The sequence below is a fragment of the Cebidichthys violaceus genome, unplaced genomic scaffold (genome assembly GCF_023349555.1).
Source record: "Cebidichthys violaceus isolate CVI_PGR_0920_01 unplaced genomic scaffold, fCebVio1.0.p SCAF_12, whole genome shotgun sequence".
Classification (NCBI taxonomy): Eukaryota; Metazoa; Chordata; class Actinopteri; order Perciformes; family Stichaeidae; genus Cebidichthys; species Cebidichthys violaceus.
Genome location: NW_027176285.1, coordinates 15849063 through 15876400, shown reverse-complemented (window position 1 = coordinate 15876400; position 27338 = coordinate 15849063). Strand labels below are relative to the sequence as shown.

The 27338-nt window shown below is 45.9% G+C and overlaps 1 protein-coding gene across 1 annotated transcript; it reads right to left on the bottom strand.

Moving 5' to 3' along the window:
* Positions 1-1122: 1122 nt before the first annotated feature.
* On the bottom strand, positions 1123-26326 carry loxhd1a (lipoxygenase homology PLAT domains 1a). The gene is given in 44 exon segments (XM_068706723.1): positions 1123-1612; positions 1614-1675; positions 1678-1869; positions 1963-2118; positions 2379-2496; positions 2498-2523; positions 2924-3094; positions 3200-3385; positions 5118-5295; positions 7357-7474; positions 7548-7675; positions 8472-8657; positions 8805-9013; positions 9151-9277; positions 9638-9847; positions 9955-10109; positions 10372-10534; positions 10876-10992; positions 11126-11307; positions 11392-11559; positions 11646-11774; positions 11851-11955; positions 12108-12259; positions 12684-12817; positions 13207-13358; positions 13500-13833; positions 13914-14074; positions 14157-14349; positions 14432-14628; positions 14717-14793; positions 15650-15810; positions 15930-16084; positions 16220-16355; positions 16529-16615; positions 16711-16871; positions 16964-17099; positions 17184-17434; positions 17608-17731; positions 17820-17968; positions 18738-18836; positions 19496-19680; positions 20546-20626; positions 22373-22487; positions 25585-26326. Coding segments are annotated over 44 exon segments (7290 nt in total). The 3' UTR covers positions 1123-1390.
* Positions 26327-27338: the final 1012 nt, after the last annotated feature.

Here is a 27338-nt window from a genome sequence, read left to right as displayed (position 1 = left end):
AGAACATTTGACTGTATCTACAAAAGCCATCGTCCTCAAAATTGACCATGAAGAGGTTTCACTGAGGACTTTACAAACACTTCAGTGATCCTTCTTTAATTCTGCTTATCTTCTATCTCCGACTCTCCACTTTCTTTTTTATTTTACCGTCCATCCCTCCTCTCAGAATCTATCCTCCGTTTCCTTCCAGTCTAAAAAGGAAGGCAAGGATTTTAAAGCACAACCTTTTTCTAAAAATGCATGTTTTCTCAGGTTTCAATATAGTCTCAATGGTTTCATAGTATATGGTGAAAATATATACAAAGAATATATCAGAAGAAAAAAAAAACACATAATTTTGTTGCTGTTTGAAACGGGAAAAACAAAACTGAAGAGAAAATATCCCAAAAAGTGCCAGTGAAAGGGCTGCCGCCATCCTGTATGAAACTCTGCTGTTTAGCTGTGACTGCGCAATGTTTTTCAATATAGGATATTTTATCTGAAAATAGAACTATTTATCATTAATATTAAAGCAATAGCGCATTAATGGTGATGTGTGTGTTGATGAAGAAATGGATGAGCATATTATGGGTAAATGTTAGAGTCACGTGGTGGAATTTTGTACTTTATTACAGAAAAAGTACTACTACTAATAATAATAATAATAATAATGATTTCAAAAGTTGCATTGCTAAACCCAAACTGTTCTGTTTTTTTAATTTTAATTTTATTTCATGGCTTGTATATTATCCTTTTGTATGTGCTCTTTTTGTAATAAATTGGATAAAATGGACAAGTTCTGGTTCTTATGTCTTATATTCTGATACAATATGATCTCAGCTCCAGATGATAAGATGTAGAAACAATTACAATCCCCTGAAAACGACCACATACTGCTGAAAACCGATTGATGGGAGTGGTGGAAGTGCTCCAAAAGAAGGAATTCTGTGAGTTAGAAGCAGTTCGTCCCCCGTCTCCACATTAAGCATCGTCTTTAAAACTACTGTCGATGTAAAAGTATTGATTTGTGCAGCTTTAAATTAAAGCTCTGCAGCTTTGGATGCTTGAATCAACCCGTCAGTGAGTCACACAGGAGGTCTTGATTAGTGCAAAAAGAGTTTAATATCTTATAAAAACCTAAAGTATAACAAAACAACTGAACAAACCATCCCTGACTCACCAAAGATAAAAAGAATGGCACATTCAGCTTCCTGACCGATGAAGACGTTGTCACAGTGTTTATATTCACAGGTAAGTATTAAACATCCAACTATAATATAATAATTAAAAAACCCTATGAAAATATAAATCCGTCTCAGTTCCTGAGATGTAGAACTTGCCAGAGCGTGATCTCTTTGGTCGTTACGCTGAAGCCTGAGGGGAGATTTGTTCGTTTGAATAAATGGTGTTTCTAGTATTTCGGGTAGAAGGCTCTGGCGATCAGCCCGTCAGCCTTCTTGGTGTCCAGCCACTTCCCACACAGGAAGATGGTGGTGACACCATTGGCCGTGTTCGTCACTTCCACGCGGTCCAGCAGCCAGCCGGGACTCAGACCGGAGTCGTCGTGCTCCACCCGGACTTTCTGCAGCTCGCCCATGTCCAGCATCTCCAGCAGGAAGCGGTCCCGTCTGCTCGCGCTCGAAAAGGTTACGGAACTTCTGCCGCAGTTGCCGACGGCCAGAATCTCCGTTGGAGCGATGGTGATGAAGACGTTGGCGTCTGTACCCGCTCCCTTCTCGTCGCCCGTGATGACGATGATTTCGTACTTGACGGGCACGAGGCTTCGCGCTTTGCTGGCGAAGCTCTCGATGGCCTTGGTGCACTCGAAGGTGGAGAAATCCTCCCTCTTTGGGGAGAGAGGGATGCGGGCGTTGCAACTGAGATGTACCTGGAGGCGATGATACAGAACAGGATTTGTCACCAACAAACGGTATATAATGGACGTAGATTTGGCTCTCTGAGCAGTAGCTGAGGTCTTACTTGTTTCCCCCAGTTCCCTTTCAGTGACAACGACCTCCTCCGCGTGCCAGAACACCTCCCCCTTCACTTTCTTCCCATCCTTGGGTGCGTGGCCCAGGCAGATACCGGCGATATCTCCCAGGTTCTTGGACGAGAACTCGAACCTGTCAACATTTCCCCCTACGGAGAGGAGGAGAACGAGCTCGTCACGGTTCTGTTCGCTTAAATTGGCCAGACGTACTTTAAATTCATGTCACTGCCAATTGGTTCTGGATGGTGTAATGTCATCACAGTCAATTGCAGCGTCGGTCCTGAGCTCAAGTGCTCGGTGCCGCTGGGGATTATCATAATAAGTGCAAAGGCAGAATTAGAAGGAGAGAAAGCACATTTCTTTCAGCTTTCTCGAGTACGCAGGTTGCAGCTCATTAAGTTAATCTCACACCGGAGTACCTACCGCAAGAACCTCTTCGTCTTCGAGGAGTTCTCCATTACCAATTCTTTTGATCGGCCCTTCTTCCCCTCCAGTACAATCCAGGCGTTTTCTTTGGTTTCGGTGTCCTCCGGTTGTGACGCAGATTTCGTACTCTGGAGAAAACAGGGACGGTGTAAGTGAATGTCCTCCATCTCCCCACACATCATACATTAAGATCCCTTAAAATCCTTGAGATCTTTCGTTCTATCAAACCCCGTTTTGATTCTATTTATGGAGTTCTCATTGTTAGTGGCAGAGTCCGCCACACTGAATGAACGCAGCACGTAACCCAATTTAGTCTCAGTGATGTCAGCCTCTTTTGTAAGCTACTGCTGATGCAAACAGACTCATTATTGCAGCTTCACATTAAAACTCAGGCTGGCTTTTACTGTGAAGAAGCCACAGGAAACACAATGTATCCGTCAACAACGTGAAATAAAAGCTAAACACGACGGCAGTCTTTTCTTCGGTTTTATATATTGCAGGGAGTGAAGTCTCATGTTCTGGCCTTACTCGTCTTCTCGTTGAGGTCCAAGTAGTCGTTGTTGGCGCACGCCAGTTCTCTCATTATCTGTCCGTCGTCGTCGTTCTTGGCGAGCCAGCGGTCACAGGGGAAACGAAAGGTTTTGTCCAGGATCTCGTCCTTCACGTCGATGTAATCCAAGTGCCATCCTGGAGCAGGACCTGGAGTAATGCCATCAGGAAACAAGGAAGTAAAACAAAGGTGTTGTGAAGAATAATGAAACAAGGAGTGATGCAGTGATATAAGGAGTCTATCGGAGGGCTGACCTGAGTTGTCGTGCCAGACTCGTACTTTGGAGAGCTCTCCCATGCTGAGGATGTCTGAGAAGTGGAAGGTGTCCACCTGCTTGCGCTCAAACTTGTTGGACTTGTTGCACTCCTTCAACGCCAGCGTCCCCGTGTCTCCGTTCTCTCCGAAGACTATGATCCACACGTTGGCATCGGTGCCCGCCCCTGAGGACACAGGAAAGTCATAAAAAAAATCATCCGAATTTCTGCTTCCCTGGAACAAAAACATGTGAATGATGAGGGGAAACTGAACAGCTGTGAATCAACATTTTCACCTCCAAAATCTGAATTAGCGCCGCATCGTTTCATTTAAACTACATCACTGTAATGACGTTTCTAAACGGCATCTTTTCTATTATTCAAATTATTAACTCATAACACTTAACTACAACAAGAATGCGCTTGATTATTAGAAATTATAAAAGTCTAATTGTAGTTGTAGATCTTTTAAACTGCAATGCAGCTCAACTAATGCAGGGATTTCTTGAATTGCCAATAAATAGTGAGATTGCAAAGCCCCCCCCCCCCCCCGAGGAAGCCGATCTGCCAACAAGCAGCCGCATTATGCAGAGCGAAATGAGCCGCAGAGAAAGCCTCGTTCTTTGACTCATCTATAATCCCTCTGTGCTTCATTATTTCATTACAGGGAGTCGGACACTAAGTGAATGTGTTGTAGGCGACGCCGAGAACAAGCCTCACTCATTCTGCAGCGCCTTCCTTTGTGTCCTCGTTCTACACCAGTCTGAGCACTAAGCTAGAAATCGGACGCTTTCATTAACGCTGCAGCTTTAATGAGCAACACTTGAGCTAGCAACGTGAGCAACTTAGATATTAAGAATTGCATTTCATATCGCTGTTACCTTCAAATTAATATTTTCCTTTCATACACCTCCTACTCTTCACTGTACATGCAGATCATCCCATCATGATCCCAAAGGAGACCATTACTTGATGCACAGCGTTGCCTGTGTGTGTGTGTGTGTGTGTGTGTGTCTATCAGCCTGACTCATTATTCCTGTGAGAGCCTCAGTGGTGGTGCGGGGCTACATCTTAGCTTCCAGTAACAGCCAGAGGCAGAGAGCATTCCTTTGAAGTGGGCTCAGACTTCGCACCGCTCTATCGTATTGATCAGCAGCACTACTGAGCTGTAGAAAGTTCTGCACGGAGACAAGAGGGACACGTTCTTGAGAGGACTTCTTTCATGGAGTCAAACACTAATTATTCCAGCTTTGCTCCTCCTGAAAGGAAAACACGGACCTCTGCACAAGGACAGGTCAAATGAGGATGAGGAGCAACGCAACGTATCCGTGAACTCGGCCTCGAGCTTCGGAGAGCGGTTGAAAGAATGTGATTACAGACACAAATAGCCTCTACAAGGCTGTAGCTCTAATTTGACATTACAGGGTGAGGAGTTCACGCATCTGAGCCACCATCCAGTTTGAACTTCACCATTTAAGGCCCTGCAGGCTCCCCTCAAGTGCTTTATTTGAAAGAGTTCAGAAAATAATCAAGAGAGGCGATAGCGAAGGTGAACCCGGGACACTATTTGACGGATCTCTCAACTGACACTCGAGTCCTTCAGCATCCCCCCCCCCCCCCCCCCCCCCCCCAGGAAGAGCCGGAGGAGGAGGAGGAGGCTGCTGATGAAGGAGGACGTCTGAGCCGCTCTGCTCACTGTGAGCGTCCCTGGATGTGACCGGACGCTGACCCAGCGATGGAAGGATGGACGGGTGACTCGACTGTTAAATACGTTCAACCTCCGCCTCACAGGTCTGACCGAATCCGTTGATTTTTGCTTTTTGAATTATTCAATAATCGTACATCTTCAGGCCGTTTTCGGTGAGACTACCTGATAAATCCAACAAAACATTCCTACGAGCGTCTGCTGAGGACCTACCTGCACAGTCGCTGGTCTTGACCTGGACTATGTAAGTGGTGAGCTCCACCATTAGCTCCTCGTCCACCACAGCGGCCATCTCGCAGACCATGGTTCTCTTTGGTCCACGGGTCCTGGAGAGCCACTCCTCGTAGGTGAACGAGGACACCTTCTCCGTGGTCAGGTTACGCATGATCACCTGGACGCACAGATATTACATCACACATATTATCCAGAATCCTGACATGGATTTGGATTATTATTCACTGAAGTGTAACAAAATGTATGACACCAAGTGAATGAATGCTCACAATAACATTCAGATTTTATGGTATAATGTTTACCACGTTCACCATCTTAGTTTAGCGTGTCGACATGAGAACTTTTACTAATTAGCACCTGAGGCTGATGGAAACGTCTCACACCAAAAATCATGGCCGAGTTCAAAATGTTGACCTGATGATGGTGCCAGAGGGAAAGTTAAGTTCTCAACCTCTTCAACATGAATGTCTGCACCGCACGTATCCACTAGTTGTGAACCTCACGACTAAGATGTATCCTCTGCGCACCATGAATCTACTAAATGTCATGTCATGCATGTAAATGTCATGCGATGGGCCGACATCCCAGCGTGGATAAAAGCACGTTCATGTGAATGAGCGCGGTGTCATAATGCGTTACGAGTGTGAACACAAACCCCGCCTCCCCCCGGGATGTCTGACCACTAGTCCTGGGAAACGTCCCATTACCAGACAAAGACTCGAGGCAGCCGCCCTCGTGTTACCTCTCCACTCTGCATATTTATTTGGGCAGATTAACTAGGCTGGCGGTCCGCCCGGTGCACCGTCGTGTCCTTTTCAATACACGGACCCGGCAATCCATAAAGGCAGCACATCTGCTTGTGATGCTGAACACACAGGGCTCTGTTGCAGGGTCAAGTCAAGGAGATGTTCGCAGCCGCCGAGTCCCAGGCACCGACGGACAGGGCTCGCTATTGTTCCCGACCGCTCTGCTGCTCTGCAGGCAGCGGTGACTTTACCGGGGAAGACGTTTGCATGGGAAATGTGTTCCGTTTCATCAACGCACCGGGCCTGAGACATCAGACAGGAGGTGTGGAGGTGAGCGGTGATGTTGTCCTCACGAGGTCAGCGATGTATATTAATGCGGTGGATTATATCGCTGGACTATTCATTAAAATGTGGCAATATTTGCACTAACACACACACACACACAAACACACTCACACACTAAAAAGGACATTTAAATTTCCCTACTGACTACAGTAACACACGGCGCTCATTACTGTGTGTGCATGCGTGTGATGATGCAGAAGAAAGAGCATGGTGAGTAAATGGTTCAATATGCTCACTCCAGGAACTCTGGACCCCGCTGTGTGTGTGTGTGTGTGTGTGTGTGTGTGTGTGTGTGTGTCTTTGTGGGTGGGTGAATCACTGACCGTTCTCCTGCAGGCAGAGATAGGTGTGTGTGTGTGTGTGTGTGTGTGTGTGTGTGTGTGTGTGTGTGTGTGTGTGTGTGTGATATAATAGATTGAATGATCCTGTGACCTACAGCGCACACTGCCAGCGTAAAAAACACAAACCTGGGAGTGTTTTGTACTATTGATTTTGGAAGAACTGTTGTGCATTTTATGCTTCTGGTTTTATGTTTTGCGGATAAGATCAGCAGTTTCTTCTTTGTATCCGATTAGCCCTCAACAAGAACACAGGGAAGCTGTGCATTGAGCACGATCAGCTCATTGTGGAGACGTAAAGCTTTCCTTTTCCTGTAATCTTTGACACATTTCTTGCGTGTAAACATCTCCTGAACACACGCTTATCTTTCCCGGTTAGTACAAAGAGCGCTCAACTGATTTAGTGTTCAACTCCTGTAAAATGTTCGAACTCATGATGGACAGTTTAAAAAGAAGTATTAAAATCGGCGCAGCAGAACCGGAGATATCGTCGGTCTCGTTCCATGCATCGCTCTTCCACCTGGTGCCTACATTACCCACAACGCACCTGACCCGCTGACAGTTCAGTGTGGTACGCTAGTATTGGCTAACGTTGCAAAGAGCTGCTAGCCTCAAGCAGAGAAGAGGAGTGGGCTGCAGAGGTCTGGTAAGCTTGTTATGTTCCATCTCCACACTTCCAGGTTCTTTGGACCCAAAAACGTTTTAATACCTGCAGTAGTATTCCTCAAGACCTGTAAACAGACTTTGGTGTGTTAAATTGGTGGCCTTCTCCTTTAAAAGTGATCTGACCTGATCAAGGAACCAGTCAGGTCGACTGCCGGAGCCATCGATACGAAGCCTCATTTTCCTCAGCGGAGCAATGTCATCGATCTCCATGTTGAAGGTGTCCTCCTGACCGCGCTCGAACCTGTTGTCACAGAGGACACGGAGTTCACAATCTGTCTCCGTGTTCCGCGTTGTTCTCGTCCATGTGTGGCTACCTGTCCTCATTCTTCTGCAGCAGCATCTCCTCCGTGCTGCCGTTGGCTCCGAACACGGACATGAAGATCAGCGTGTCTGTTCCTGCGTTCTGCACGTCTCCAGTGACGACGGTCACCTCGTAAATAATCTGACGTGGAAACATGAGACATTTATTGTCTTTACATACCGGAGCCATCTCCCACGAGCAGCATCGCCTCTAAAACATCACCAGACATGGACATGAACTTGTCCTGTAGCAAATAAACATCCGTTCATAAATCAATGAGAATGTAATGCAGTACAAGTTGTATTGTTTCTAACGTCAATACTTCTCTTAGTAACAGAAACAGATATGAAGACAAAGGACAACCCAGACACCCCCTGATGAGAAGACATCTTGAGGAAGACACTCGGTTATAATCTTACTTGACGTGTTTGTCATCATACTTCTATTATCATTTCTATTATTATTATTATCATCATCCTATAATAGCCATCGCTACAAGTATTATTGTTGTTAGTCCTATTATAGTTTAGTATCTTCGTTAATAACTCAATTTTCATCTATATCAATAATGTTACGGATCTACTTTTTCTTTTTAGATAAATCACATGTTTATACCTGTTGTTAATTAACTCCTTGTTTAAACAAAGACGAGTCTTTACAGGTACTTTAGGCTGAAAGGTGTCGTTAAATGTACTCAAAAATATCTATGAAATTCATTGGAAATCCCATCTAAACCAAGATATGTACCATATTTAAAAAGATAATTGGAAATAATTGGAGTTGTGCAACATTTTCCTCAAAGTGAACATCTCCATTGACTCATCCTCATCAGCCTATTATTGATATAATACATATCTATTCATTTAATTTGATTGTGACGCATGTTCTTAGCCAAACGCCTGATATACAACACATCGTATTACTGATGTCTACATACCTGCTGGGAGATGGAAATGGCCTCCGCATCCAGCACGTTGAACACTCGAGCAGTCAAACCGTCTCCTCGATCTTTGGCCAGCCAGCACTTGCAAGCGAAGATATATTTGACCCCTTTGGTTGGCACAGCAACAGACAGCTCATCAACCAGCCAGCAGCTCTCAGGAGTGGCCCCGTCATGACCTAGCTGCAGGGAGGATGAGCAACAATCACTTCGAGGAGCGTGGGTGTACTTTTCCTGCGTGGCCAATGTGTGCGTGTGTGTGTGTGTGTGGAAGTGCACGGTCATTACTGAAACTCTAAGAGCCCTCCCCCCTCCCCCCAGCTCCCTCACCTCGACCTTTTTGATCTCCCCCACATCTGAACCGTGGGACTGGAAGCTCTCCAGAGAGCCGGCCTCGAAGCCCTTCCTCTCGTCCGGCAGGTCCAGCCACAACCTCTCTGTCTGGGCGTGATTGGCCCCGACGATGATCACATAGGCCCTGCTGGTGGTGCTCGCATCGCGCTCCAGCCCAGTGCAGATGGTGATGTGGTACGGTATGACTGCACAGGAAGGGAACGGCACTTATTCATTCACAGAGAGCACGGGATTACGTAAAGATGTCTGTGTTAGAATAGTAATGACCAGCAGAGCAGAGCAGAGGATGGATCCGGCTCACAATGCTGAAGGTCTTTCTTACTCGGGAGCTCGACTTCCTCCTCCTTCTTCTTCTTGCTCTTTTTGTTCATGTTGCTGTCGACGCTCTTCACTGTCACGGCAGAGTTCTTCTTCTTACTGTTGAGGCTTTCTCTAACGCCTTCGTAGCCCTGAAACAATACAACACACAGAGATGCTATAATATCTGTAGAAGCACAACGTCTGTGTGTGTTTAATAGGGCTGTGTGGATCTATGAGCTTATTAATTACCATTATTAGCAATGGCAGCAATGTTTGTAATAAAAACAGTATGTTGTGTAATTGTATTTTAAGAGGGAGGCCTGAAGGGACGGGTTAGTGTGGCCGACTTTGCAACTTTCTCGCTAGACTCAGCAACTTTTCGAGTTAGAGCCGCTAGCTTTTCTTGTACTTTGGGGGAACCGGACCCAAGTCTTTTTCAATCTTTTCCTTTCTACTGTATCTCTTTTGCACACACACACACACACACACACAGACGTCTTTAACGCTACCTTAACGTAGAAGACTCTCCCAATGCGTCGGTCCTCCCTCTTCCTGGACAGCCAACGTTCACATAGGAAGAGATAGACCTCTTCCGTATCCACGTCAACCACCTCCACCTGGTCCAGGTACCAGTCGGCACTCATCATACTGTTGTCGTGGCGTATTTTTATCTTGAAAACCTGTCCGAGGTCAACGGCTTCTATGGTGAACTTATCCACCTGGGGAGATAAATCATAAAACAAAAGTATGACCATGTAGTGTGTATGATAAATCTCATCACATCAGGATTATTAGTCACTGGATAGTAAACTAAATGCTTTCTTACAGATCCCCGTTCAAACTTGTTGCCGTTTGTCTCGGACTTTCTGAGCTTCCTCTCCCCGGTGTCCCCCTGGTCTCCGTAAACCGTGAGGAAGACGTTGGCGTCGGTGCCTCCTCCGTACACGTCGCCCGTCATCACCGACACGGTGTATGTGTGAGCTGCAGTGGGGATCACATTGACCACAGACAAGCACCACACGGGGGATGCATTTGAGTGCAATTGGCAGAAAACAAGAGTGGAAAAGACATTTTCCATCGCCGTTTGGTGCCCACTGTCACAACGGAGACTCACTCGGGGATTAGAGAGGAAGGGAAGAGTGTCTTTGTTTCTGAACTAATGCTAGGCGAGAAACAGGACCACGACATCACTGCACACATTTCTGCTGTTGTGTTTGTGTGTAGAAATAAATAGTCAACATACTCTCCAGGGCATCTTCCACCTCCACTTCGGTGACTTTCAGGTTCCCGTCTCGTAACAGTTTCTCAGTGATGATGTCAGAGGGCACCAGCTCTCTCACCGTCTCCCCGTCGTCCTCCGACTTGGCGAGCCAGCATTCGCATGGGAAGATGACGGTCTCTGAACCCTACAGAGAGAGAGAGAGAGAGAACGGATAATTCATGCCTGCGGTTTTTGGCCTTAGGAGTGGAATCTGTCTGAAAATCACAGTGCTGGATAAACCTCATCTATCTGTGCAGAGAACATCCCCACCTGCTGACCGAAACATGCGTTTGTGTGTCACCAGTGGACGTGATAGTAAGACAAAGACAAATGCAAGTCCTCTTCTGAGATGTTTGTTAAGCATTAATATATGACATTATGACATTTTTGACACGTTTTCATAGCAGGTCTATTACATGCAATAAGAGTATGTTTGTGTTGCAGCACTGCTCCTTAAGTAGAGGACTTGTCCTCCGGGTGCAGTACCTTCCCCTTCCTGAGCAGACGTCTGATCTCCACTCTGTCCAGATGCCAGCCTGGGTTGACCCCACGGTTGTCGTGGCCGATGCGGATCTTTTCAATTACATCCCCGACGTCTTCTAGCTGCACAGAAAGCGGAAATGAATCAACTAAATGAATTGTATTCATGCATTGTGTAGTAAATCCCCCGATGGCCTCGCTGTTCTTCACCCGATGACCTAGTCTACTCCTTTATGACCGTTCACCGTTATCGTACCTCAACAATGAACATGTCTTCAGCTCCTCTCTCAAAGTACATCCTCCTCTCCCTCTTGTTGACACACAGAGACTTTTGCTGGGTGCACACTGCGTCCCGCCCGTACAGGACAATGAAGACGTCCGCGTCCGTGCCGGCTGCGAACACGTCGCTCGTGAAGGTTTTAATTTCATAAGGAACAACTACAAAATGTAAACAAATAAAAAAATCAGTTATGTGCATCAAAATAACAGACATTGGAGCTTGGAGTACGCGTTGTCATTTACATGGTGTGTAAAGCTCCGTCTGAAGGGAATTGGGGAAAAGGTCCCTGACGATGGCCCCGTCATCCTCCCCTTTATCCAACCAACGACCGCAGGGGAAGTGCAGCTTCAGTCCGAGAGACGGGGCGTCGATCTCCACCCAGTCGAGGAACCAGCCCGCCGATCCTCCGCCTTAAACGTTCCACACAAACTATCGTGATCATGTGGACTCGTCTTGCTCTATTCACTGCGCAGGCAGGCCGTCCGTCCTACCGTACCGCGGTTATCGTGTCCAACGCGCAGCTTCTTCAGCGGTCCGATGTCCACGGCTTCCACAATGAACTCGTCGATCATTCCCCGCTCAAACTTATTCTTGTGAGTCTTCGACGCCTTCAGGTTAATTGTCCCTGTGGATGCGTACATCATAGAGTCATTTCATAATTTAAATAGGTATAAATTCAGTATGATTGTCTGAAGTATTACCCGTGTCGTCCTTGGTGCCGTACAGAATCATAAAGACGTTAGCATCAGTTCCTGCATACTTTTTGTCACCAGTTTTTATCCTCATTGTGTAAGTGGTTGACATGGCTGTAATAACAAGAAACCAGAAGAAATGAAACATCAGGCGATCCTGTGATTGTTATTATTATTTCTATTCATTCATTCCAAAAGCTAAATAAAGGTAATGTCTTCTTTAGAGGTCACTTTGTTTCTTCAGGACAGTGGAATGTTGCTCTCACCTTTCTGTTCAAGACCAAGTGTGGCTTCAGAGTCTTCCTCATCATCATCATCTCCTTTCTTCATAAAGGCCTCGTCCACAGGAACCAGCTCCCTGGCGAGCTGTCCGTCATCCTCGTCGACAGCCAGCCAGCGTTTACAAGGGAAGAAGTACCTAAAACACAACACATCATTCATAAATGCTGTTCAGTGAACAGTACCGATGCACTAATCTGTTTAGGACTATCAAATGTTCCCGTGTCTAAAAATACTCAAAGAAAGGGGCCATCTCCATTTGGATTGACTATTTCTGAGTACCATTTCCCGCCACACGGTGGAGCTCTACAGACATTTTATGAGCAAAGGTTCTGCATTTGCTCATAAAATGTCTGTAGAGCTATGAAGGATGACGCCGTTTTGTGAAACCTGTGAAAACGATTTGGTGTCTACAATGACTCCGAATGATTTAAAGAATTTCTTAGCAATCAAATAAATTATTATTGTAATTAATAGGTTTAATTGTTCAAGGTTTTTGTCTGAAGATGCAGTTCACACATCTGATGGCTCTCTGCTCCCTTTCTTACGTCCTCGTGACTTACGTGGTGTCATCTTTGTTGTCTACTATTTCCACTCTGTCCAGGAACCAGCCGGCACTGGCCTGACTGTTGTCGTGTCGGATCCTCAGCTTCTTCAGGGTCCCCAAGTCGACCGCTGTGATGTTGAAAACGTCCTCCTGGGTCACAAGCGACCGAACCAGCAACAAAAGGGTCAAGAAATGTCACAGGTCTCAGCTTAGCAGTCCATGAGAACCTCATTACTTATTCATTTGATCTGTACTTAACCTGCAGGGCTCCTTAGATCCAACATGTGTTTGACATTTGTAAACAGTATCAATGATAACAATCGTGACCATGTAGAGCACAGCCGATCGGACTAATCTACACAAGCACGTCTTTACGCTAAGCAGAGCAGAGCTAGCCTCATGTTTAACAAACACGGGAGGTATGAATCCAACTCTCTGCAAGAAAGTGAAAAGCTATACTCCCCACGCTGTCAGACAAAAGTTTATACCGATACTCAGATTATGACATAACAGTGAGCACATCTGGAACTGAAGGCTACCTGGCCTTTCTCAAATTTGTTCAGGTTGTTTGCCTTCCTGAGCCGCCGCTCCCCCGTGTCGCCGATCTCTCCATAGATGTTGACGTAAACGTTGGCGTCGGTCGCCGCCCCCCACATGGTCCCGGTGAACACGTGAACCTCATACGAGTTCACTGAGGAGGAAAGCACAAGTTAGAGCGGGGGCACATCATGACTGACCTGGTGAATTCAGAATGGCACAGTTAAAAACAAACAAGGCAGCCTTTGTAATGCGCTGACCCACTGCTATTTGCTTCCAGTCGCGCTCTACTCACCCTCCAGGTCTTCGTTGCTCTCACTCAGCAGCTCAACCACAATCTCCCCATCCTCCTCATCCCTGGCCAGCCAGCGGCTGCAGGGGAAAGTAAACGTCTCCACCACTTCCTGCAGCTCCTCAACGATCTCCACCTCCTCCTCTTCCTCTTTCTTCTTCTTCTTCTTGTCCTTCTTCTTGTCTTTCTTGGTGTCCTGCTTCTTCACCTCAACCTGCACCATAGCCATCGTCAGCCGCTTGACGTCCACCGTCTCCAGGAACCAGCCGTCTCCGATGCCCTTCCCGTCATGGTAGATGCGCATCTTGTAGATCTTGCCAACATCCAGAGCCTCAATCTGGGTTGTAGGTGTGAAACGAGGGTCAAACCAGGACCTTAAATGTCGAGGAGGAGACACGAGACGGGCTTTATACTGACCCTGAAGATCTCGGTGGTGCCGCGTTCAAAATTGTTGGAGCGACTCTTGAGCACGAGGACTTCAGTTTTCCCTTCATCTCCGTAGATCTGGCAGAAGACGTTGGCATTGGTGCCACCTGCCCGCACGTCCCCTGTGACCACTGTTACTTCATAGTTGATCACTGTGAGAGAAGAAGAACTCATAGTCACCGCTACCGTGTTCAAAAGGATTCGTTTTGACTGCACCGTGCTGGTGGTATTTACATTGTTCGATGTCCAAGATCTCACTGGGATAGATCTCCACCTCCACTTTCCCATCAGCCTCGTCTTTGCAGAGCCAGCGGTGGCTCGGGAACATGTACTGCTTCCCATGAACCGGCACGGAGATCTGCACACTGTCCAGAAACCACCCCGCCCGCAAGCCCTCATTAGTGTGACCAATCAGGAAACGGTTGATCTGGAAGCACAGGGGATATAAGATAAGACGTAAACATAAACTCTGTTCTCCGTGAAGCCTGTCCCGCGCCTGAACAACTCGCCTGTCCGATGTCAAAGGTGTCGATGGTAAAGATGTCAGTCTGTCCCGTCTCAAAGTAGTTCCTGAGGTCGTTGTCGGACACCGCCAGGATCATCTTGTTAGTGTCGCCCTTCTCCCCGTACAGCTTGACAAACACCCTGGAGTCTGAGCTGGCCCCGTTCACGCTGCCCGTCTTGATCGCTATGTGGTAGCTGACATCTTGGGAGGACGGACAGACGGAAGTAAAGAAATGAAATTAAAGTTTGCTTAACCTATCCTCGGTTTAAGACGTTATCTAGGCACTCACTGAAGAGACGCAGGCCATCTCCAGCTGGGACTAACTCACGGACAATCTGTCCGTCGTCTTCATTACGGTCCAACCACCTGAAGAAGAAAAAAAAGCAACAAAAAAAACACATGAACACAGACAAACTCAATCCTAAAAAAGACTGAGATCAAGCCTCCCTGAATATTTAAATTTAAATGTATAAACATGTAAACATAGGGAGGAAAGGTAACATTAAAATACATTGTCTGAAGCTGATTATTTGAGGAAATCAAATCACCATTAGATAAAAACAACACAAAACACTCAAACAATTGTTCTACATTGTGAGCTTGAAAACCGTTCCCTCACCAGGACGGACAGGAAAAGCCTCTTTCCAGATGTAACTCAGCACCTCCAGCTTGCGGTTTTGGCTCCAGTTACTAAGAGAGAGCGATCTGGCTGACTACTCTGCATTTAGTCCCCGTTTGTAGCACCTAACTCATCCGTCAGCTGACTACTTAAACACCAGCCACTCGAGAACTAGTGACGGTAAGCGTGGCCTATTTTTGAGGCAATCGTGTCAAAAGGTTTAATGTTTTGGTTGGTTACAGACTGAGGAGTTTAACAGACACGTATTTTCTTTCTCGGGAAGAGAAATCAAAACCACTCCGATATCATGCATGGTAAACAAGACGCTACAGCTTGGCATAAAGACTAGAAGCACTCCCTGCAAAAACCACAACTTGCCATTTTCACACTTCCTTATTATGCACCATGGATTCAAACAAGACGTAACATGCTGATGAGAGAGCTTTAGAGCCAGGCTGGCTGTTTCCTCATGACTCCAGCCATCATGCTGAGCTAAGCCAACGGTCTCCTGGCTTCAGATGAACCACAAAGACACAAGAGCGGTTTCGATCTTATCACACAACTCTCTACAAGAAAGCATCTAACTAAGTATTATTGCCTTGCCTGAAACAGGGGAACTCGACGGCCAAACTCTCCGGCTGGCCCTCCTCCCGGACCATCACCTTATCGAGGAACCAGCCACAGCCTCCGCCGCGGCCGTCGTGGCCGACGCGCACTCTGCGCACTCGGCCCAAAGACACGGACTCGATGAGAAACTCGTCGTGCTGAGGGAAGACGGAGCAACATGCAGAAAACGGATTAAAAGATGTCTGCAGTGCATTTCCCAGACAATATATATATATATATATATATATATATGCATTTTGTGCGTATTAATACTCACATTGCCCTTTTCAAATTTGTTGACGTTGTTCTTGCTCATGAACATGAGTCTCTCCCCCGTGTCGCCCAGGTCACCAAAAACATGGAGGAAGACGCTCGCATCAGTGCCGCTGCCGCTGACGTTGCCAGTGCAGATAGTAACGCGATACTTTATCACTAAAAAAAACAACACAAGACACCTAGATTCACACACACAGAGTTTGAACATCTGCACCGACTCTCTGACAAACAGCCCGTGTGCATTTAGGGTCAACCAGGCGTGAGTCCTTTGTCCTTAAGACGACTTCTTACGGGGCAGCGGCTCGTCGATGAGCGCTCCGGTGGCTGGAAGTTCTCTGACGATCTCGTTGTCGTCCTCATTGATGTCCAGCCAACGGCCACATTCAAAAGAATATTCCTCCATCGTCAGGGTCTTGAGCAAAGTGACCTGCAGAAAGAGACAGCCTCATGTGTGTTGCAGGCTCATTGACGCTTTGTCTCTCTTCTCTATATCCGAGATCAGGTGCAAGATTAAAGTATCATTCCGTGTCTAGTTTAGTGCTAAGAGGGAACGTGAAACAACAGACTGACAGATCAGACAGAGAGAGCGACGGGCCTCACCTTCGCTAAATGCCATCCAGCAAATGGATGCCTCTTCTCATGCCAGATGCGCACTTTCCGCAGTCTCCCCATGTCCGGCATTTCAATCTACAGCGATCCCAAAGCATTTAAAAGAACGGAGACTTTGGGAGCTTACAGTGGATCGATGTGAGAACAGTGGATGAACTGATCCGGGGGCTTACCATGAATTTATCAAGCTGGCCCTGTTCAAAACTGTCAGAGTTGTTTTCCAGTTTGATCTCGTCAGACTTGCCCTTCTCTCCGTAGATCTGCAGAAACACCTGAGCATCTGTCCCCGCCCCCTTCACGTCCGACGTCAAGATCCACAGGGACCACGGGTACTCTGGAGCAGAGTCAAATAGGATGCGACTTGAATTCTGTTTTGAAATGAGCGCGAGTGATTTAGAGATCTGCGAGTTGAATGAAACTACCCACTCTTCTGCTTTTTCTGCCTGAGAGAGACCATCTCGTACAGCTCCCTCTCAATCAGCCCGTCCCCCTCGTCCTCGTCCAGCCACTTCCCGCACTGAAACGTCTGCTCGATGCCCGTGAACGGACAGTATATTACAACCTGGAGGGGAAACGGGTGCTTGGTGGGTGAGCGACATTTTTTTTTGAGAGTCCCTTCTGTTTACCAAAGACAGAAGAGCAGTACCTTTTCACAGTACCATCCGGCACCGACAGCCCCGTTGTCGTGTCCGATGCTGACCCTGCTCAGCGGGCTGATCAGGTCGCAAATCTCCACGTTGAAAATGTCGATGAGGCCGCGTTCGAAGGCGCCGCCCTCCAGGAACACTTTGCCGCTGTTCTTTAAGCCCTTGCAGCCGTGCATGACCATGTGGATCTTAGAGTTGGTGCCTGCACCCCTCACGTCTCCAGTCATCACTTGTACATTGTATACGATCCCTAAGTACATTCAGGAAAGAAAATACCATTTTATCCAATGAATTGCCGGGATTAAGATGCGACCGTATATTAAAGCCAAACATTTATATCCTTGGGGTTTGTTTTGACTTGAGCTCAACACCGTAATTCTCTAAAAGAGGAAATTTAAGATGTATTTGTTTTCGGCTTCTCACCCATTGGTTGCACAGATCCAACCAACACATCTCTCTGTATTTTGCCATCACACTCGTCCATGGCGAACCAGCGATTCACTGGGAAGTCGTAGACTTCTTTATTCCCCATGTCATCAATGACTACCTGCAGAGACACATTACGCAGCGTCGTGAGCGCTTCACATGCATGCGGGCCGGTCTGTAAAGATCACGCGTGTGCAGATGGAACATGCCTTGTCTAGAAACCATCCAGCCGATGAGCCTCTGTTGTTGTGGCCAATAGTGATTTTCCTCAGCCTTCCCAGGTTCGGCGCCTCTATCGTGAACTTGTCCTCCGACCCGCGCTCAAAGTTGTCTTTGTCGCTGTCCAGTCGCCTCTCGCCTTTCATAACAAACAAAAGCATGTTGGAGTCAAACGCATTGCAATGGATGACAAAGCTACAGTCATTTATCAAGAAAAAATGACAAATGTTTGCTACTTTCAGCTTTACAAACGTTTCTCTGTTTATATCATTTCAAATCTTGGACTGGTTTGGTCTGTAAATCATACAAAATAAGCCAATTAGAGACGTCTCCTGTGTCTATGGGAAAACATTTTTTAAAACAATACGTGGTTAACCAGTCGTGCCGGTAATGATTCCCCAGATTTGAGCTGATCGGGAAGAAGCCTGAGAACCAGTTCCCAACCGCATAATGCAGAAATAGAAATCGTTCATCGTTGCAAAACAGAAGAGCTCACCTGTGGCCCTTCCACTGCTAAACCTCTGATTTCTAATCAAACAGTTGTGCACGCATGCTCACAGATATAACTCATGCCAAATGTTAGAGAACTCTTGTGTAGGATTTGGACAAAGGTGCGGTTTAGAGCTGCAGTCTGAGCGTGAAGCAGGACATGTGCTTGTATTTTAGCAGAATTGTTTCAGGGGTTTGGTGTCATGAATTACAGGTTGTGTTCACTGTGGCTCAAGCACCAGTTTTAGTGTGTAAACAATTGATAAAAAAAGTAAGTCGAGGAAACGGATTCAAAAGCCCTGTGTGTGCAACCCCAGAGACTTTACTGACCCTAAAGACATCGTCACAGGGACAGGGGACAGGAAGTACCAAAGACCGACGGACTGTTAGTAATAACAGATCGACACAAACAGCCCTACCTGTGTCACCGTTCTCTCCGAAGATGTTTAGGAAGACGTCTGCATCAGTTCCACTTCCCTTCATGTCAGCAGTGAACACGCTCACTATGTACTTATTTACTGCAAAACAGGAAATCAAGTGTAACACAGTGACTTATACAGACATCATCAGAGGGTCTAACGGTGTGGTAAACGATGGTGTTCAGCATCCTTCAGAACCAATTCTAATTTCATTAGGCAGGTGTCTTATTAATCCACACTGAGCTGGTTTCCAAGTTAAATATTCATAACAGTGTGTGTGTGTGTGTGTGTGTGTGTGTGTGTGTGTGTGTGTGTGTGTGTGTGTGTGTGTGTGTGTGTGTGTGTGTGTGTGTGTGTGTGTAACAGCCACATCACTCTGACCACTCCCTCACAGTGTCCTCACGTCTTTATCCGAGCCCTCGGCTTCACAACGCTCTGCTTGACTGACTGCAGGTACTGAGGCGTTAGATCACATTGCAGCAGAGGACACATGGGCCGGTTCACCTGGCTTACCTGAGGATTATACTCCGATGGAATTCAATTACAAAATGAAACTGAAGCAAGATCTGTAGGATAGCAGGCACCTTGAAGCGCTTTCTTAATAAGAGCTGTCAAGGCTTGATTGTACTTTATCTCTGTGACCCTTTCTCTGCTTTGTGCTGGAAAGTATTTGGAATTTGAATCAACTGTTTTTTTCCTCTGAACCTTTGTGAACCTTTGTGTGCTTTGTGTTACGTGTTTGTCCCAGAGTGGCCTACATTTCGGGACGTCCATGGGGTTCATGCTGCCCAGCAGGTCCCTGACAAACAGGTTGTCGGCCTCCTCCCGACTCAGCCAGTTGTTGCAGGCGAAGTAGAAGCGCAGATGGGGCCGGTTCATGTCGGTCACCACCACCCTGTCCAGGAACCAGCTGGCGTTCATCCCCGTGTTGTCGTGCTCGATCCTGGGGAGTCAACCGTCATAGTGTGACATGAATTCAGCCTGCAGGCGATCGCAAACGCGCTCTCCACATCTCACACACACACACACACACACACACACACACACACACACACACACACACACACACACACACACACACACACACACACACACACACACACACACAATGCCTCCTTTCTTTCCTTCTTGTTTGTTTGAATTTGAGACTGAACCACAATGCTTGAAAACAACAGACGTGGAAATTGTGCAAGGAGTGAATAAGAGTGAAATAGAGCCGCGAGCATATTGTTTTGATATTCATGAATTAAACAACTTTGAAAGCTCAAGAGTCATCATGTGAGTTCACTACAGACAGAGAGAAACACAAAGGTTCCTGAGCTACAATCAAACCAGATTAGAGCTTTGTTGTGCTAACTGTTTTAAGAGTAGTTTGATGCCAAAAAAATGACAATAGGCTCCTATGAAGTGACCTAAAAAACCTGTAATCCTGCAGCTCAATAAAGCAAACCTTCCATAGTGCTGAATCCTCTGAAGAACCTCTGCTTTTTGAGACTACATGCATCCTGGCTTCACCGTTCATGTGTGACAGCTGTGATGCGACTCCTCTGGAGTGAGACACTAACTCCCAACAGATGGGGCTTAACCTTCTGTCACTGGATGAAATCCTTTGACGGCCAGCGTCGCAGCTGGAAAACGAGTGACAAATGTTCCTCTCTGTAAGCTGCTGTTGCTATTGTGCGAGGTGTACTTGTTCACGCCGTCAGTGGCCTGTAGCTGCGGGTATTATTAGACTCATATAGAAGTTGTCACACGTCGCAGTCTGGCGCCGCGGGGTTTTCTGTCACATTAGATTGGCTGTACAGTACCTCAGCTTCTTCAGAGGCCCCACGTTGTGCGTTTTGATGCGGAACACGTCGCTCTTATTCTTCTCAAATGCAGTTCGGCTCCTGTAAGTTGAGAAAAAAGTGGGAAATGTGAGAATTTGGGAGAAAGATAAACTGAGTGTTGTGTGTGTGTGTGTGTGTGTGTGTGTGTGTGTGTGTGTGACAGAGAAAGAGAGTTCTACTTGATTGATAGAGATTATACGAGTCAAAGAAACAACAGTCCAGGCAGACGACTGAACTGAACTCCGCAGCAGTGAATTACTACAACCTCCCGGCTGATTCGGCTTAAGGGACTCTGGGGGTCTCGCGGCAGCTGTATAATCTGAAACCTCCCGAGGCTCGGCCCCTTCGACGCTCCCGCCTCCTCGTGCACTTCTACCCCTCACAGAGCTGCGTGCATGGAGGACCCCCCCTCTGCCACGGCGAATCAGACACCCTCTTTTCCACTAACAGAGAATACCTGCCTTTGTCTCTGACCCACATCTCCATCTGTTCTCATCTTCCTGCAATATTCCACCCACAGACTATGCACATAAATACATGCCCTCGTTCTCTGTTTCCGTGTAAAAAAAATCACCTGTAAGACATGGATTATGTGAAAAAAACGGAAAAAACCCCAATGCAAACTTTGGAATTCATGCAATTTGAATTTTGTTGTGATCGCAATGAATTTCCAAAGAGTTGCATTTCTAATCTGCCGCGATTGTTCAATCGGGGCAAATATGCTTGGAGACATAGAAACCTTCCCTTACCTGTATCATGTCATAAAGGTTAAATCGATCATTACACGATACAGGCAGGACCTAATATATATCGGAGTAAGGTGAAACTCCTAACGCTATTTGTTTATTGTACGACAGAAGGGACTGATCAACGTCCATGTATGGCATTTCACCTGCTGAGCGGCGCGATGGCCGCACAGCGCGGAGAGCCTGAATACACAGAGCGCTGATGCTGCCTGAAGTGGATGAATGAGACCAACACAAGGCGTGAGTGACACGGTCCAGTGTGCCTTACAATAAGTTGGTATATCCTATACGCTGCACAGGTATCCCTATCTGTCAATCAATGTGTGCGGAGATAAAAGGGCGCCTGCTGCTGGTAAGATCCCCTGAGAGTCATTTGATCATCCGCAGAAATGACATCGTGGTCTTCTTTCATTTGCCTCTGAATGGAAAAGAAGACCGGCCATGTCACATAGTTCCCCCTTACTCCAGATATTCTGTGTCCGACTGTTTAAAAAAAAAAAAAAAAAAAAAAAAAAAAAAAAAGGACTGTATAGAAGAGAGATTCCTGCACCACAACCACACCTTTATGGACGTGTGCCGCTTCTCTGACATCAAAGGATTTTGAAGGTTGATACGGTTTTGACAAAGAAAAGTGCAAATGGGTTTAGTCGTGATCGACGGGATCCACGGGCATCAGGTTGATGTTGATCAGGAATGCTCCCCCATACAGTGTGATATACACAATACAACTCAACACAAGGACAGAGTCATAACCATCCTTTTAGCAGACTGATTAGAAAATACCTCTTTTCTGTGCTGAAGGATCAGAAAGGAACAGAAAAGGTTCAAAAGTTAACAGCTGACATTGAAAATGTATTAAGCTAAGCTTTCTAATTATACAAACTGAAGCAGAATGAAATGCAATCAACTCTAAGCGACACATAAAACCTTTTCACAAGGGAAATAAGTCAAAGCAGAGCGAGTCACTGAGACCTGATTTAGAGTTGCACGTATTAATCAAAGCGTGCTAAAACACAATGACATCGTGTCATCGCGACGGCAGAGACACTTTTAAACTCACTTGCTTGCCAAGTGAACCTTGGGCGTGACGCCAAAGTCTCCAAAGAGGGTAACGAAGACATTAGCATCCGTCCCGGCTCCCTTTACGTCACCAGTGATGGTGACCACCTCATACACTGAAAGAGAGAGGACAGCATAGATTAGACAGAGGAGGACAGGAGACGATGCGTTGCCCCCTTTTTGCAACAAACATCCCAAAATCTGAAATAATGAGTATAGGGAATACATTTCACGGGGTCGTACAAGCACTTCATAATTGTCAAAGGTTGAATAAAAGGACAAGGACAAAGTCCTCCGACAGTGTCCAAGAATCTATGAACATTAAGGAGCATTGCGTTTCCTTCCATGCACTGTTGCCAGAGGGAATTCAATGCGGCGAATCTGCAGCGAATCCACGTCTGGTGAGATACGCCAGACGAGCCTCTCTCACATTTCACAAAATGTGTCCCTTAGTGTGACTAAGCTACCGAGTGGACGGGAAGGTGAACGGGAGGAAAACTCAGCAGTCTGTTATATCTACCTCGGATTGTGTCATTTAAGGCGTTTGTGTGGAGGAGAAAAGAGGGGACGAGTGGACATCTGAGGACATCTGAGGACACTTTCGGATGGCAATGTCGGTTCGGATGGAAAATGTGGTCCAGACTGAAATGTCACAACAACTACTGTGTGTATTACTATGACATTTGAGGCATGAATGGTTCCCAGAGGATGAAGCCTACTGACATGTATTTACATACTGTACATGTTGGATGGATTGTCTGTATATTTGGCACAGACATTCATGTGCTTTGATGGAAACCAGACTTTTCAACTAGTGCTACCATCAGAAAAACATTTCAATTTGTGTATCTAATAGCTTAATTACTTTGGTTTTAACCCTCATAACCTTTAGCATAGCATTACCGCTAGCCTCTGCTGTGTTTTTGTGCTATTAAGCTAATCTTAGCGCGCTAACATAACTCAGATGAGGAACATCACATTTAAAACATCGTAGGCTACCTGCTTAACACCGGCGGGTTAGCATTGTCATTGTGAGCATGTTAGCATTCCCAACTTAGCATTTAGCTCAGCCTCAGAGCTGCTAGCATGGCTTGTCCCCATGAATCCAATGAGCTGAATACTTTTAAATCCACACACAAGCTTCACTTTCTTTTGTTGAGGATTTTGAAAAAGTCACACCAGTGTTTGAGCTACAGTAACAACATTAGATCTTCAGCAGGACTGTGACTCAGTCGCTTAGCTTAGCTTAGCTCTGCTGCATTGTTGCACGCAAACATAAACTCATCTCTCCTGTGGTTATGTAAGATCAGACTGGATGGGCTGCACTGGAAGGTATGGGACACCGTCTGGGACTTTGAGTCAAACTTAGTCAGCGAGAGACAGTGGAGAATAAAGTGGTGCACAGTCTGAACAGAGGTAGGTAGGTTGTGTTTTCACAGGCTGGAAGACTTGGTTCACTAGTATCCAGGGTGAAAAGTGAATGTGGACTGAAGTGAATTAATAAAAAATGTCAATCAGGTAACGCATAACGGAGCTGGAAGTAGAGGAAGCGTTGAATGAGGGAGACGAAGAAGAAGCACACAGATTACCTAAAAACATGGAGGAGAGGAGCAGCAGAGACCTGATAGAGAGCAATTTAAACCAAAGTCGATCCGATAGGGACACGGATATCTAATCAACAGTGAGCAGAGCTATTAAAAGGGCAGATTAACGAGAAACAGAGACACCTGGTAGAATGTGATGGACACTGAGCCTTGATGAACTCCTCGGAGTTTCCGAGACCTGAGTGAGCCAGTGAAGTAGTGCACAGAGGCATGAGTCACTGCTACGGACGCTAAATAATGACGATCACTGCTCCTTTCATAACGTGCACAGAGATCACAGGCCGATAGCACATTCACTTTGATCAGCTGCTTCATGGTGGCAATTATCTGGCAGCGGAAATGCTAGAAAATACACGAAAAAGTGTCACATTTGCAGCACTAAAAAGCCATAAAAAGCTTTTAAGTTCAGAAGTTTTTATGAGCAAGTTCCTCATTCCAAACACATTCCAATACGGCCGAGTGCTGAACTTTCCAAACGCTCCTTTATGGCAACCCCGTCTCACAAGAAGTTGTGTTTATATACTACTAAATATGTTTACAAAGACAAAACTTTGACGCCAGAGAGCTGGGTTTGAGTTTGAATTCCTTTGTTTGGGCAACAAAAGCCCTTAGAGTGAGATGAAGGAGAGAATGTGCTTTTAGTTTAATGTTCATACAGGAAACACTTTCTGCCTCATGCTTCAATATTAGACCATAATCTTTCTCTGACAGAAATCAAACTGTAAACATATATAGATCATCTCTTCGTTGCTGCGAGTGGATATTGTTTTGCAAGAGCAGATTTAAAACAACATATAGACTAAATTGATATGTTGAGAAACAACATTCTGGGACTTTGCAGACCCGTTCATTAATGATGTTTCCTAATTGTGTTGTTCTTCAGGTTGCATACATTTATCTCAAAAAAGCATTAGTAGTACAAATTAATAATTTGTTTATGGGCATGATTTGACGTCGGGAACATTAGTGTAATAAAATAGTTTAAACTCAAAAGGTCCAATGATCGGCTTATGCAGGAGATTTCAACTGCGTAATGCTTTTCAAAGTCAGGATCAAACTCGGCTCAGAATCAAAGTTACATTAAAGTCATTTCAATAAAAATAATTCACCATATCTACAGCTTTGTATTTTATGTTTTACTAAATTTTTGTCACCTAAACAAGTAGCTGTCGAGACGTTCATTCGTTCGGGTCGTTACATCTTTCTTGATCTATCCTACAAATCATCCGGAGTTCCCTTTCCCCCCTAAACAAACACAAATGAACTTTTTGGCAGCCTCCTGCAGGATTGGCTTCTTTAAGGCAGCTCCTCTGGCTCCCGGCCCTGCCTCTGGCCACCGGTGGTTCTCCCGGCCCCGGAGGCTGGGACGGCACCCAGCGCTCGTCTGCCCCCGAGCTTCTGTTTGGCTCCATTCATGTGGAACATAACCGAGCTTTCACCCAAGAACAATCACAGAGGGATTCCCCTGGGCGCTCCGGGCTCTGAGCTGAAGGGAACTGGAGGAAAACTGTATTCAAGGTTTGACATGCATACATGTCATGTGACTGAGACTTACCTGAGATACAGCTTGTGGGGCTTCTCTGTCTGCTCTACAGCGTCAAACCCTTACCTTTCTTTTTGTAGTACTCATCCTCGTATCCATCGGATGAGTCTGTGTGGTAGTTCAGCAGCTCGTTCTGGTAGAGCACGCCATAGTCCACCTGTTTATTTTTGGATTTTTTACCCTTTTTCTTTTTATCTTCGTCACTGTCCACCAACCCCTTCTTAGCCTTCTTCTTCTTCTTTTTCTTAGAGTCTTCCTCCTCCTCCTGCTCCTCAATCAAGGGCTCCTCATCACCATCATCGTGAGACTTCTTCTTCTTCTTCTTTCCGTCTTTCGACTTCTTATCCTTGGATCCCATCTCCTCCTCACCCTCTGGTTTCTCTGTGGACGACTTCTTCTTCTTCTTTTTCTTCTTTTCCTCCTTCGCTACCTCAGTCACTTCCTCTTCGAGCTTCCCTGATTTCTCCTTTTTGGAATTGGTCGTGGGGTCATTGTTGTTTTGCTCACCCTCCTCAGCCTCATTTTCAATCACAGCACCAGCTTCAACACCATCATCTGGTTTCTTCTTCTTCTTTTTCTCTTTTCCCGTCTCACCCTCTTTTATCTTCTTCTTCTCTCTCTCTGGGGCCTCCTGGTTCTCTCCGCTCTCTGCTCTCTTGTGTTTCTTCCGACTCTTCTCTCCTTTTGTGGCGTCCCCGCGGGTCACACCGTTGCTACTCTCCTTTGGTTTTGGCTCCGTTTCCTCCACTTCGTCATCAACCTCTTCGCTTTCTTCTGAAGCTGTGGATTTTTTCTGTTTCGACGGCATCTTTAATTCATCCACTTCCCCGGCCTTTAGTTTCGTAAGTGCTGCCTTGAGTTTCTAATGGTGTAAGACAATTCATTTGACCCTTGGCTGCAGAGAGGTTGTAGGATCGTGGGGTTGGTGGCAGCATGGGCGTGTGCTGCTGCTGCTGCTGCTGCTGCTGCTGCTGCTGCAGGTATACAGACTCAGGACACGCAGGATGGCTACCGGGACGTCTCCTACCTGGGCGGATTATGGCTATATGACTAACACACACCACTCGTGAAAAATGACCATCACTTCAGCACTCACGTGACCCACGGGAGAAAGCCCTGTGAAAAAGGAGCCTTGCACCGAGAACTTATCCTCTCTGCCACGGCGCCCTCCATTATTCATGGTGTTAGGATCGCTTTACGAGCCGGGGGCGTCTCGCTTTTACCTGCAGTCACACGCACACAGACAGACAGACAGACAGACACATTACCACACATTAAGATTTACCGTGGTTGAGTAGATATCGATGAAGGAACCATTGAGCGTTTTGATTCAAGTGCTGCTTGACAGGTGTTACTGGTTACATTGCAGATTCAGATTTAACACAAAATATAACTAGTAAAATATGAGTTAAAATATCCAGCTTTGTATTAGAAATTGAAAGCTCCCACTAGAACAGACGTTCAGTAGAGTTGTGATGATAACGCCTCTCCTTCACTCGTCCGTTGGTATAAAATATGAATGCAGGACTTTTTATTGTACCGTATATATTATGAATTCATAACATTGCTATTCAGTTAGTCTGGGCCGGTGTGATGTCGATGTCCCTTTAAATAATGACAGCGCCCCCTACAGTGCTAACATAAAATTGATACATTTCATAATAATTTCTTTACTATATTTATGTGTTGTGGTTGTAATTCTTCAAATGATAATTTCTGATATTTTTTTTAACTATATGCAGAGTATATCATGGTTTTTTTTTGCTGTATTTATGTTGTAATTATTCATTAAATAACTATTTATAATAATGTTTTACTCT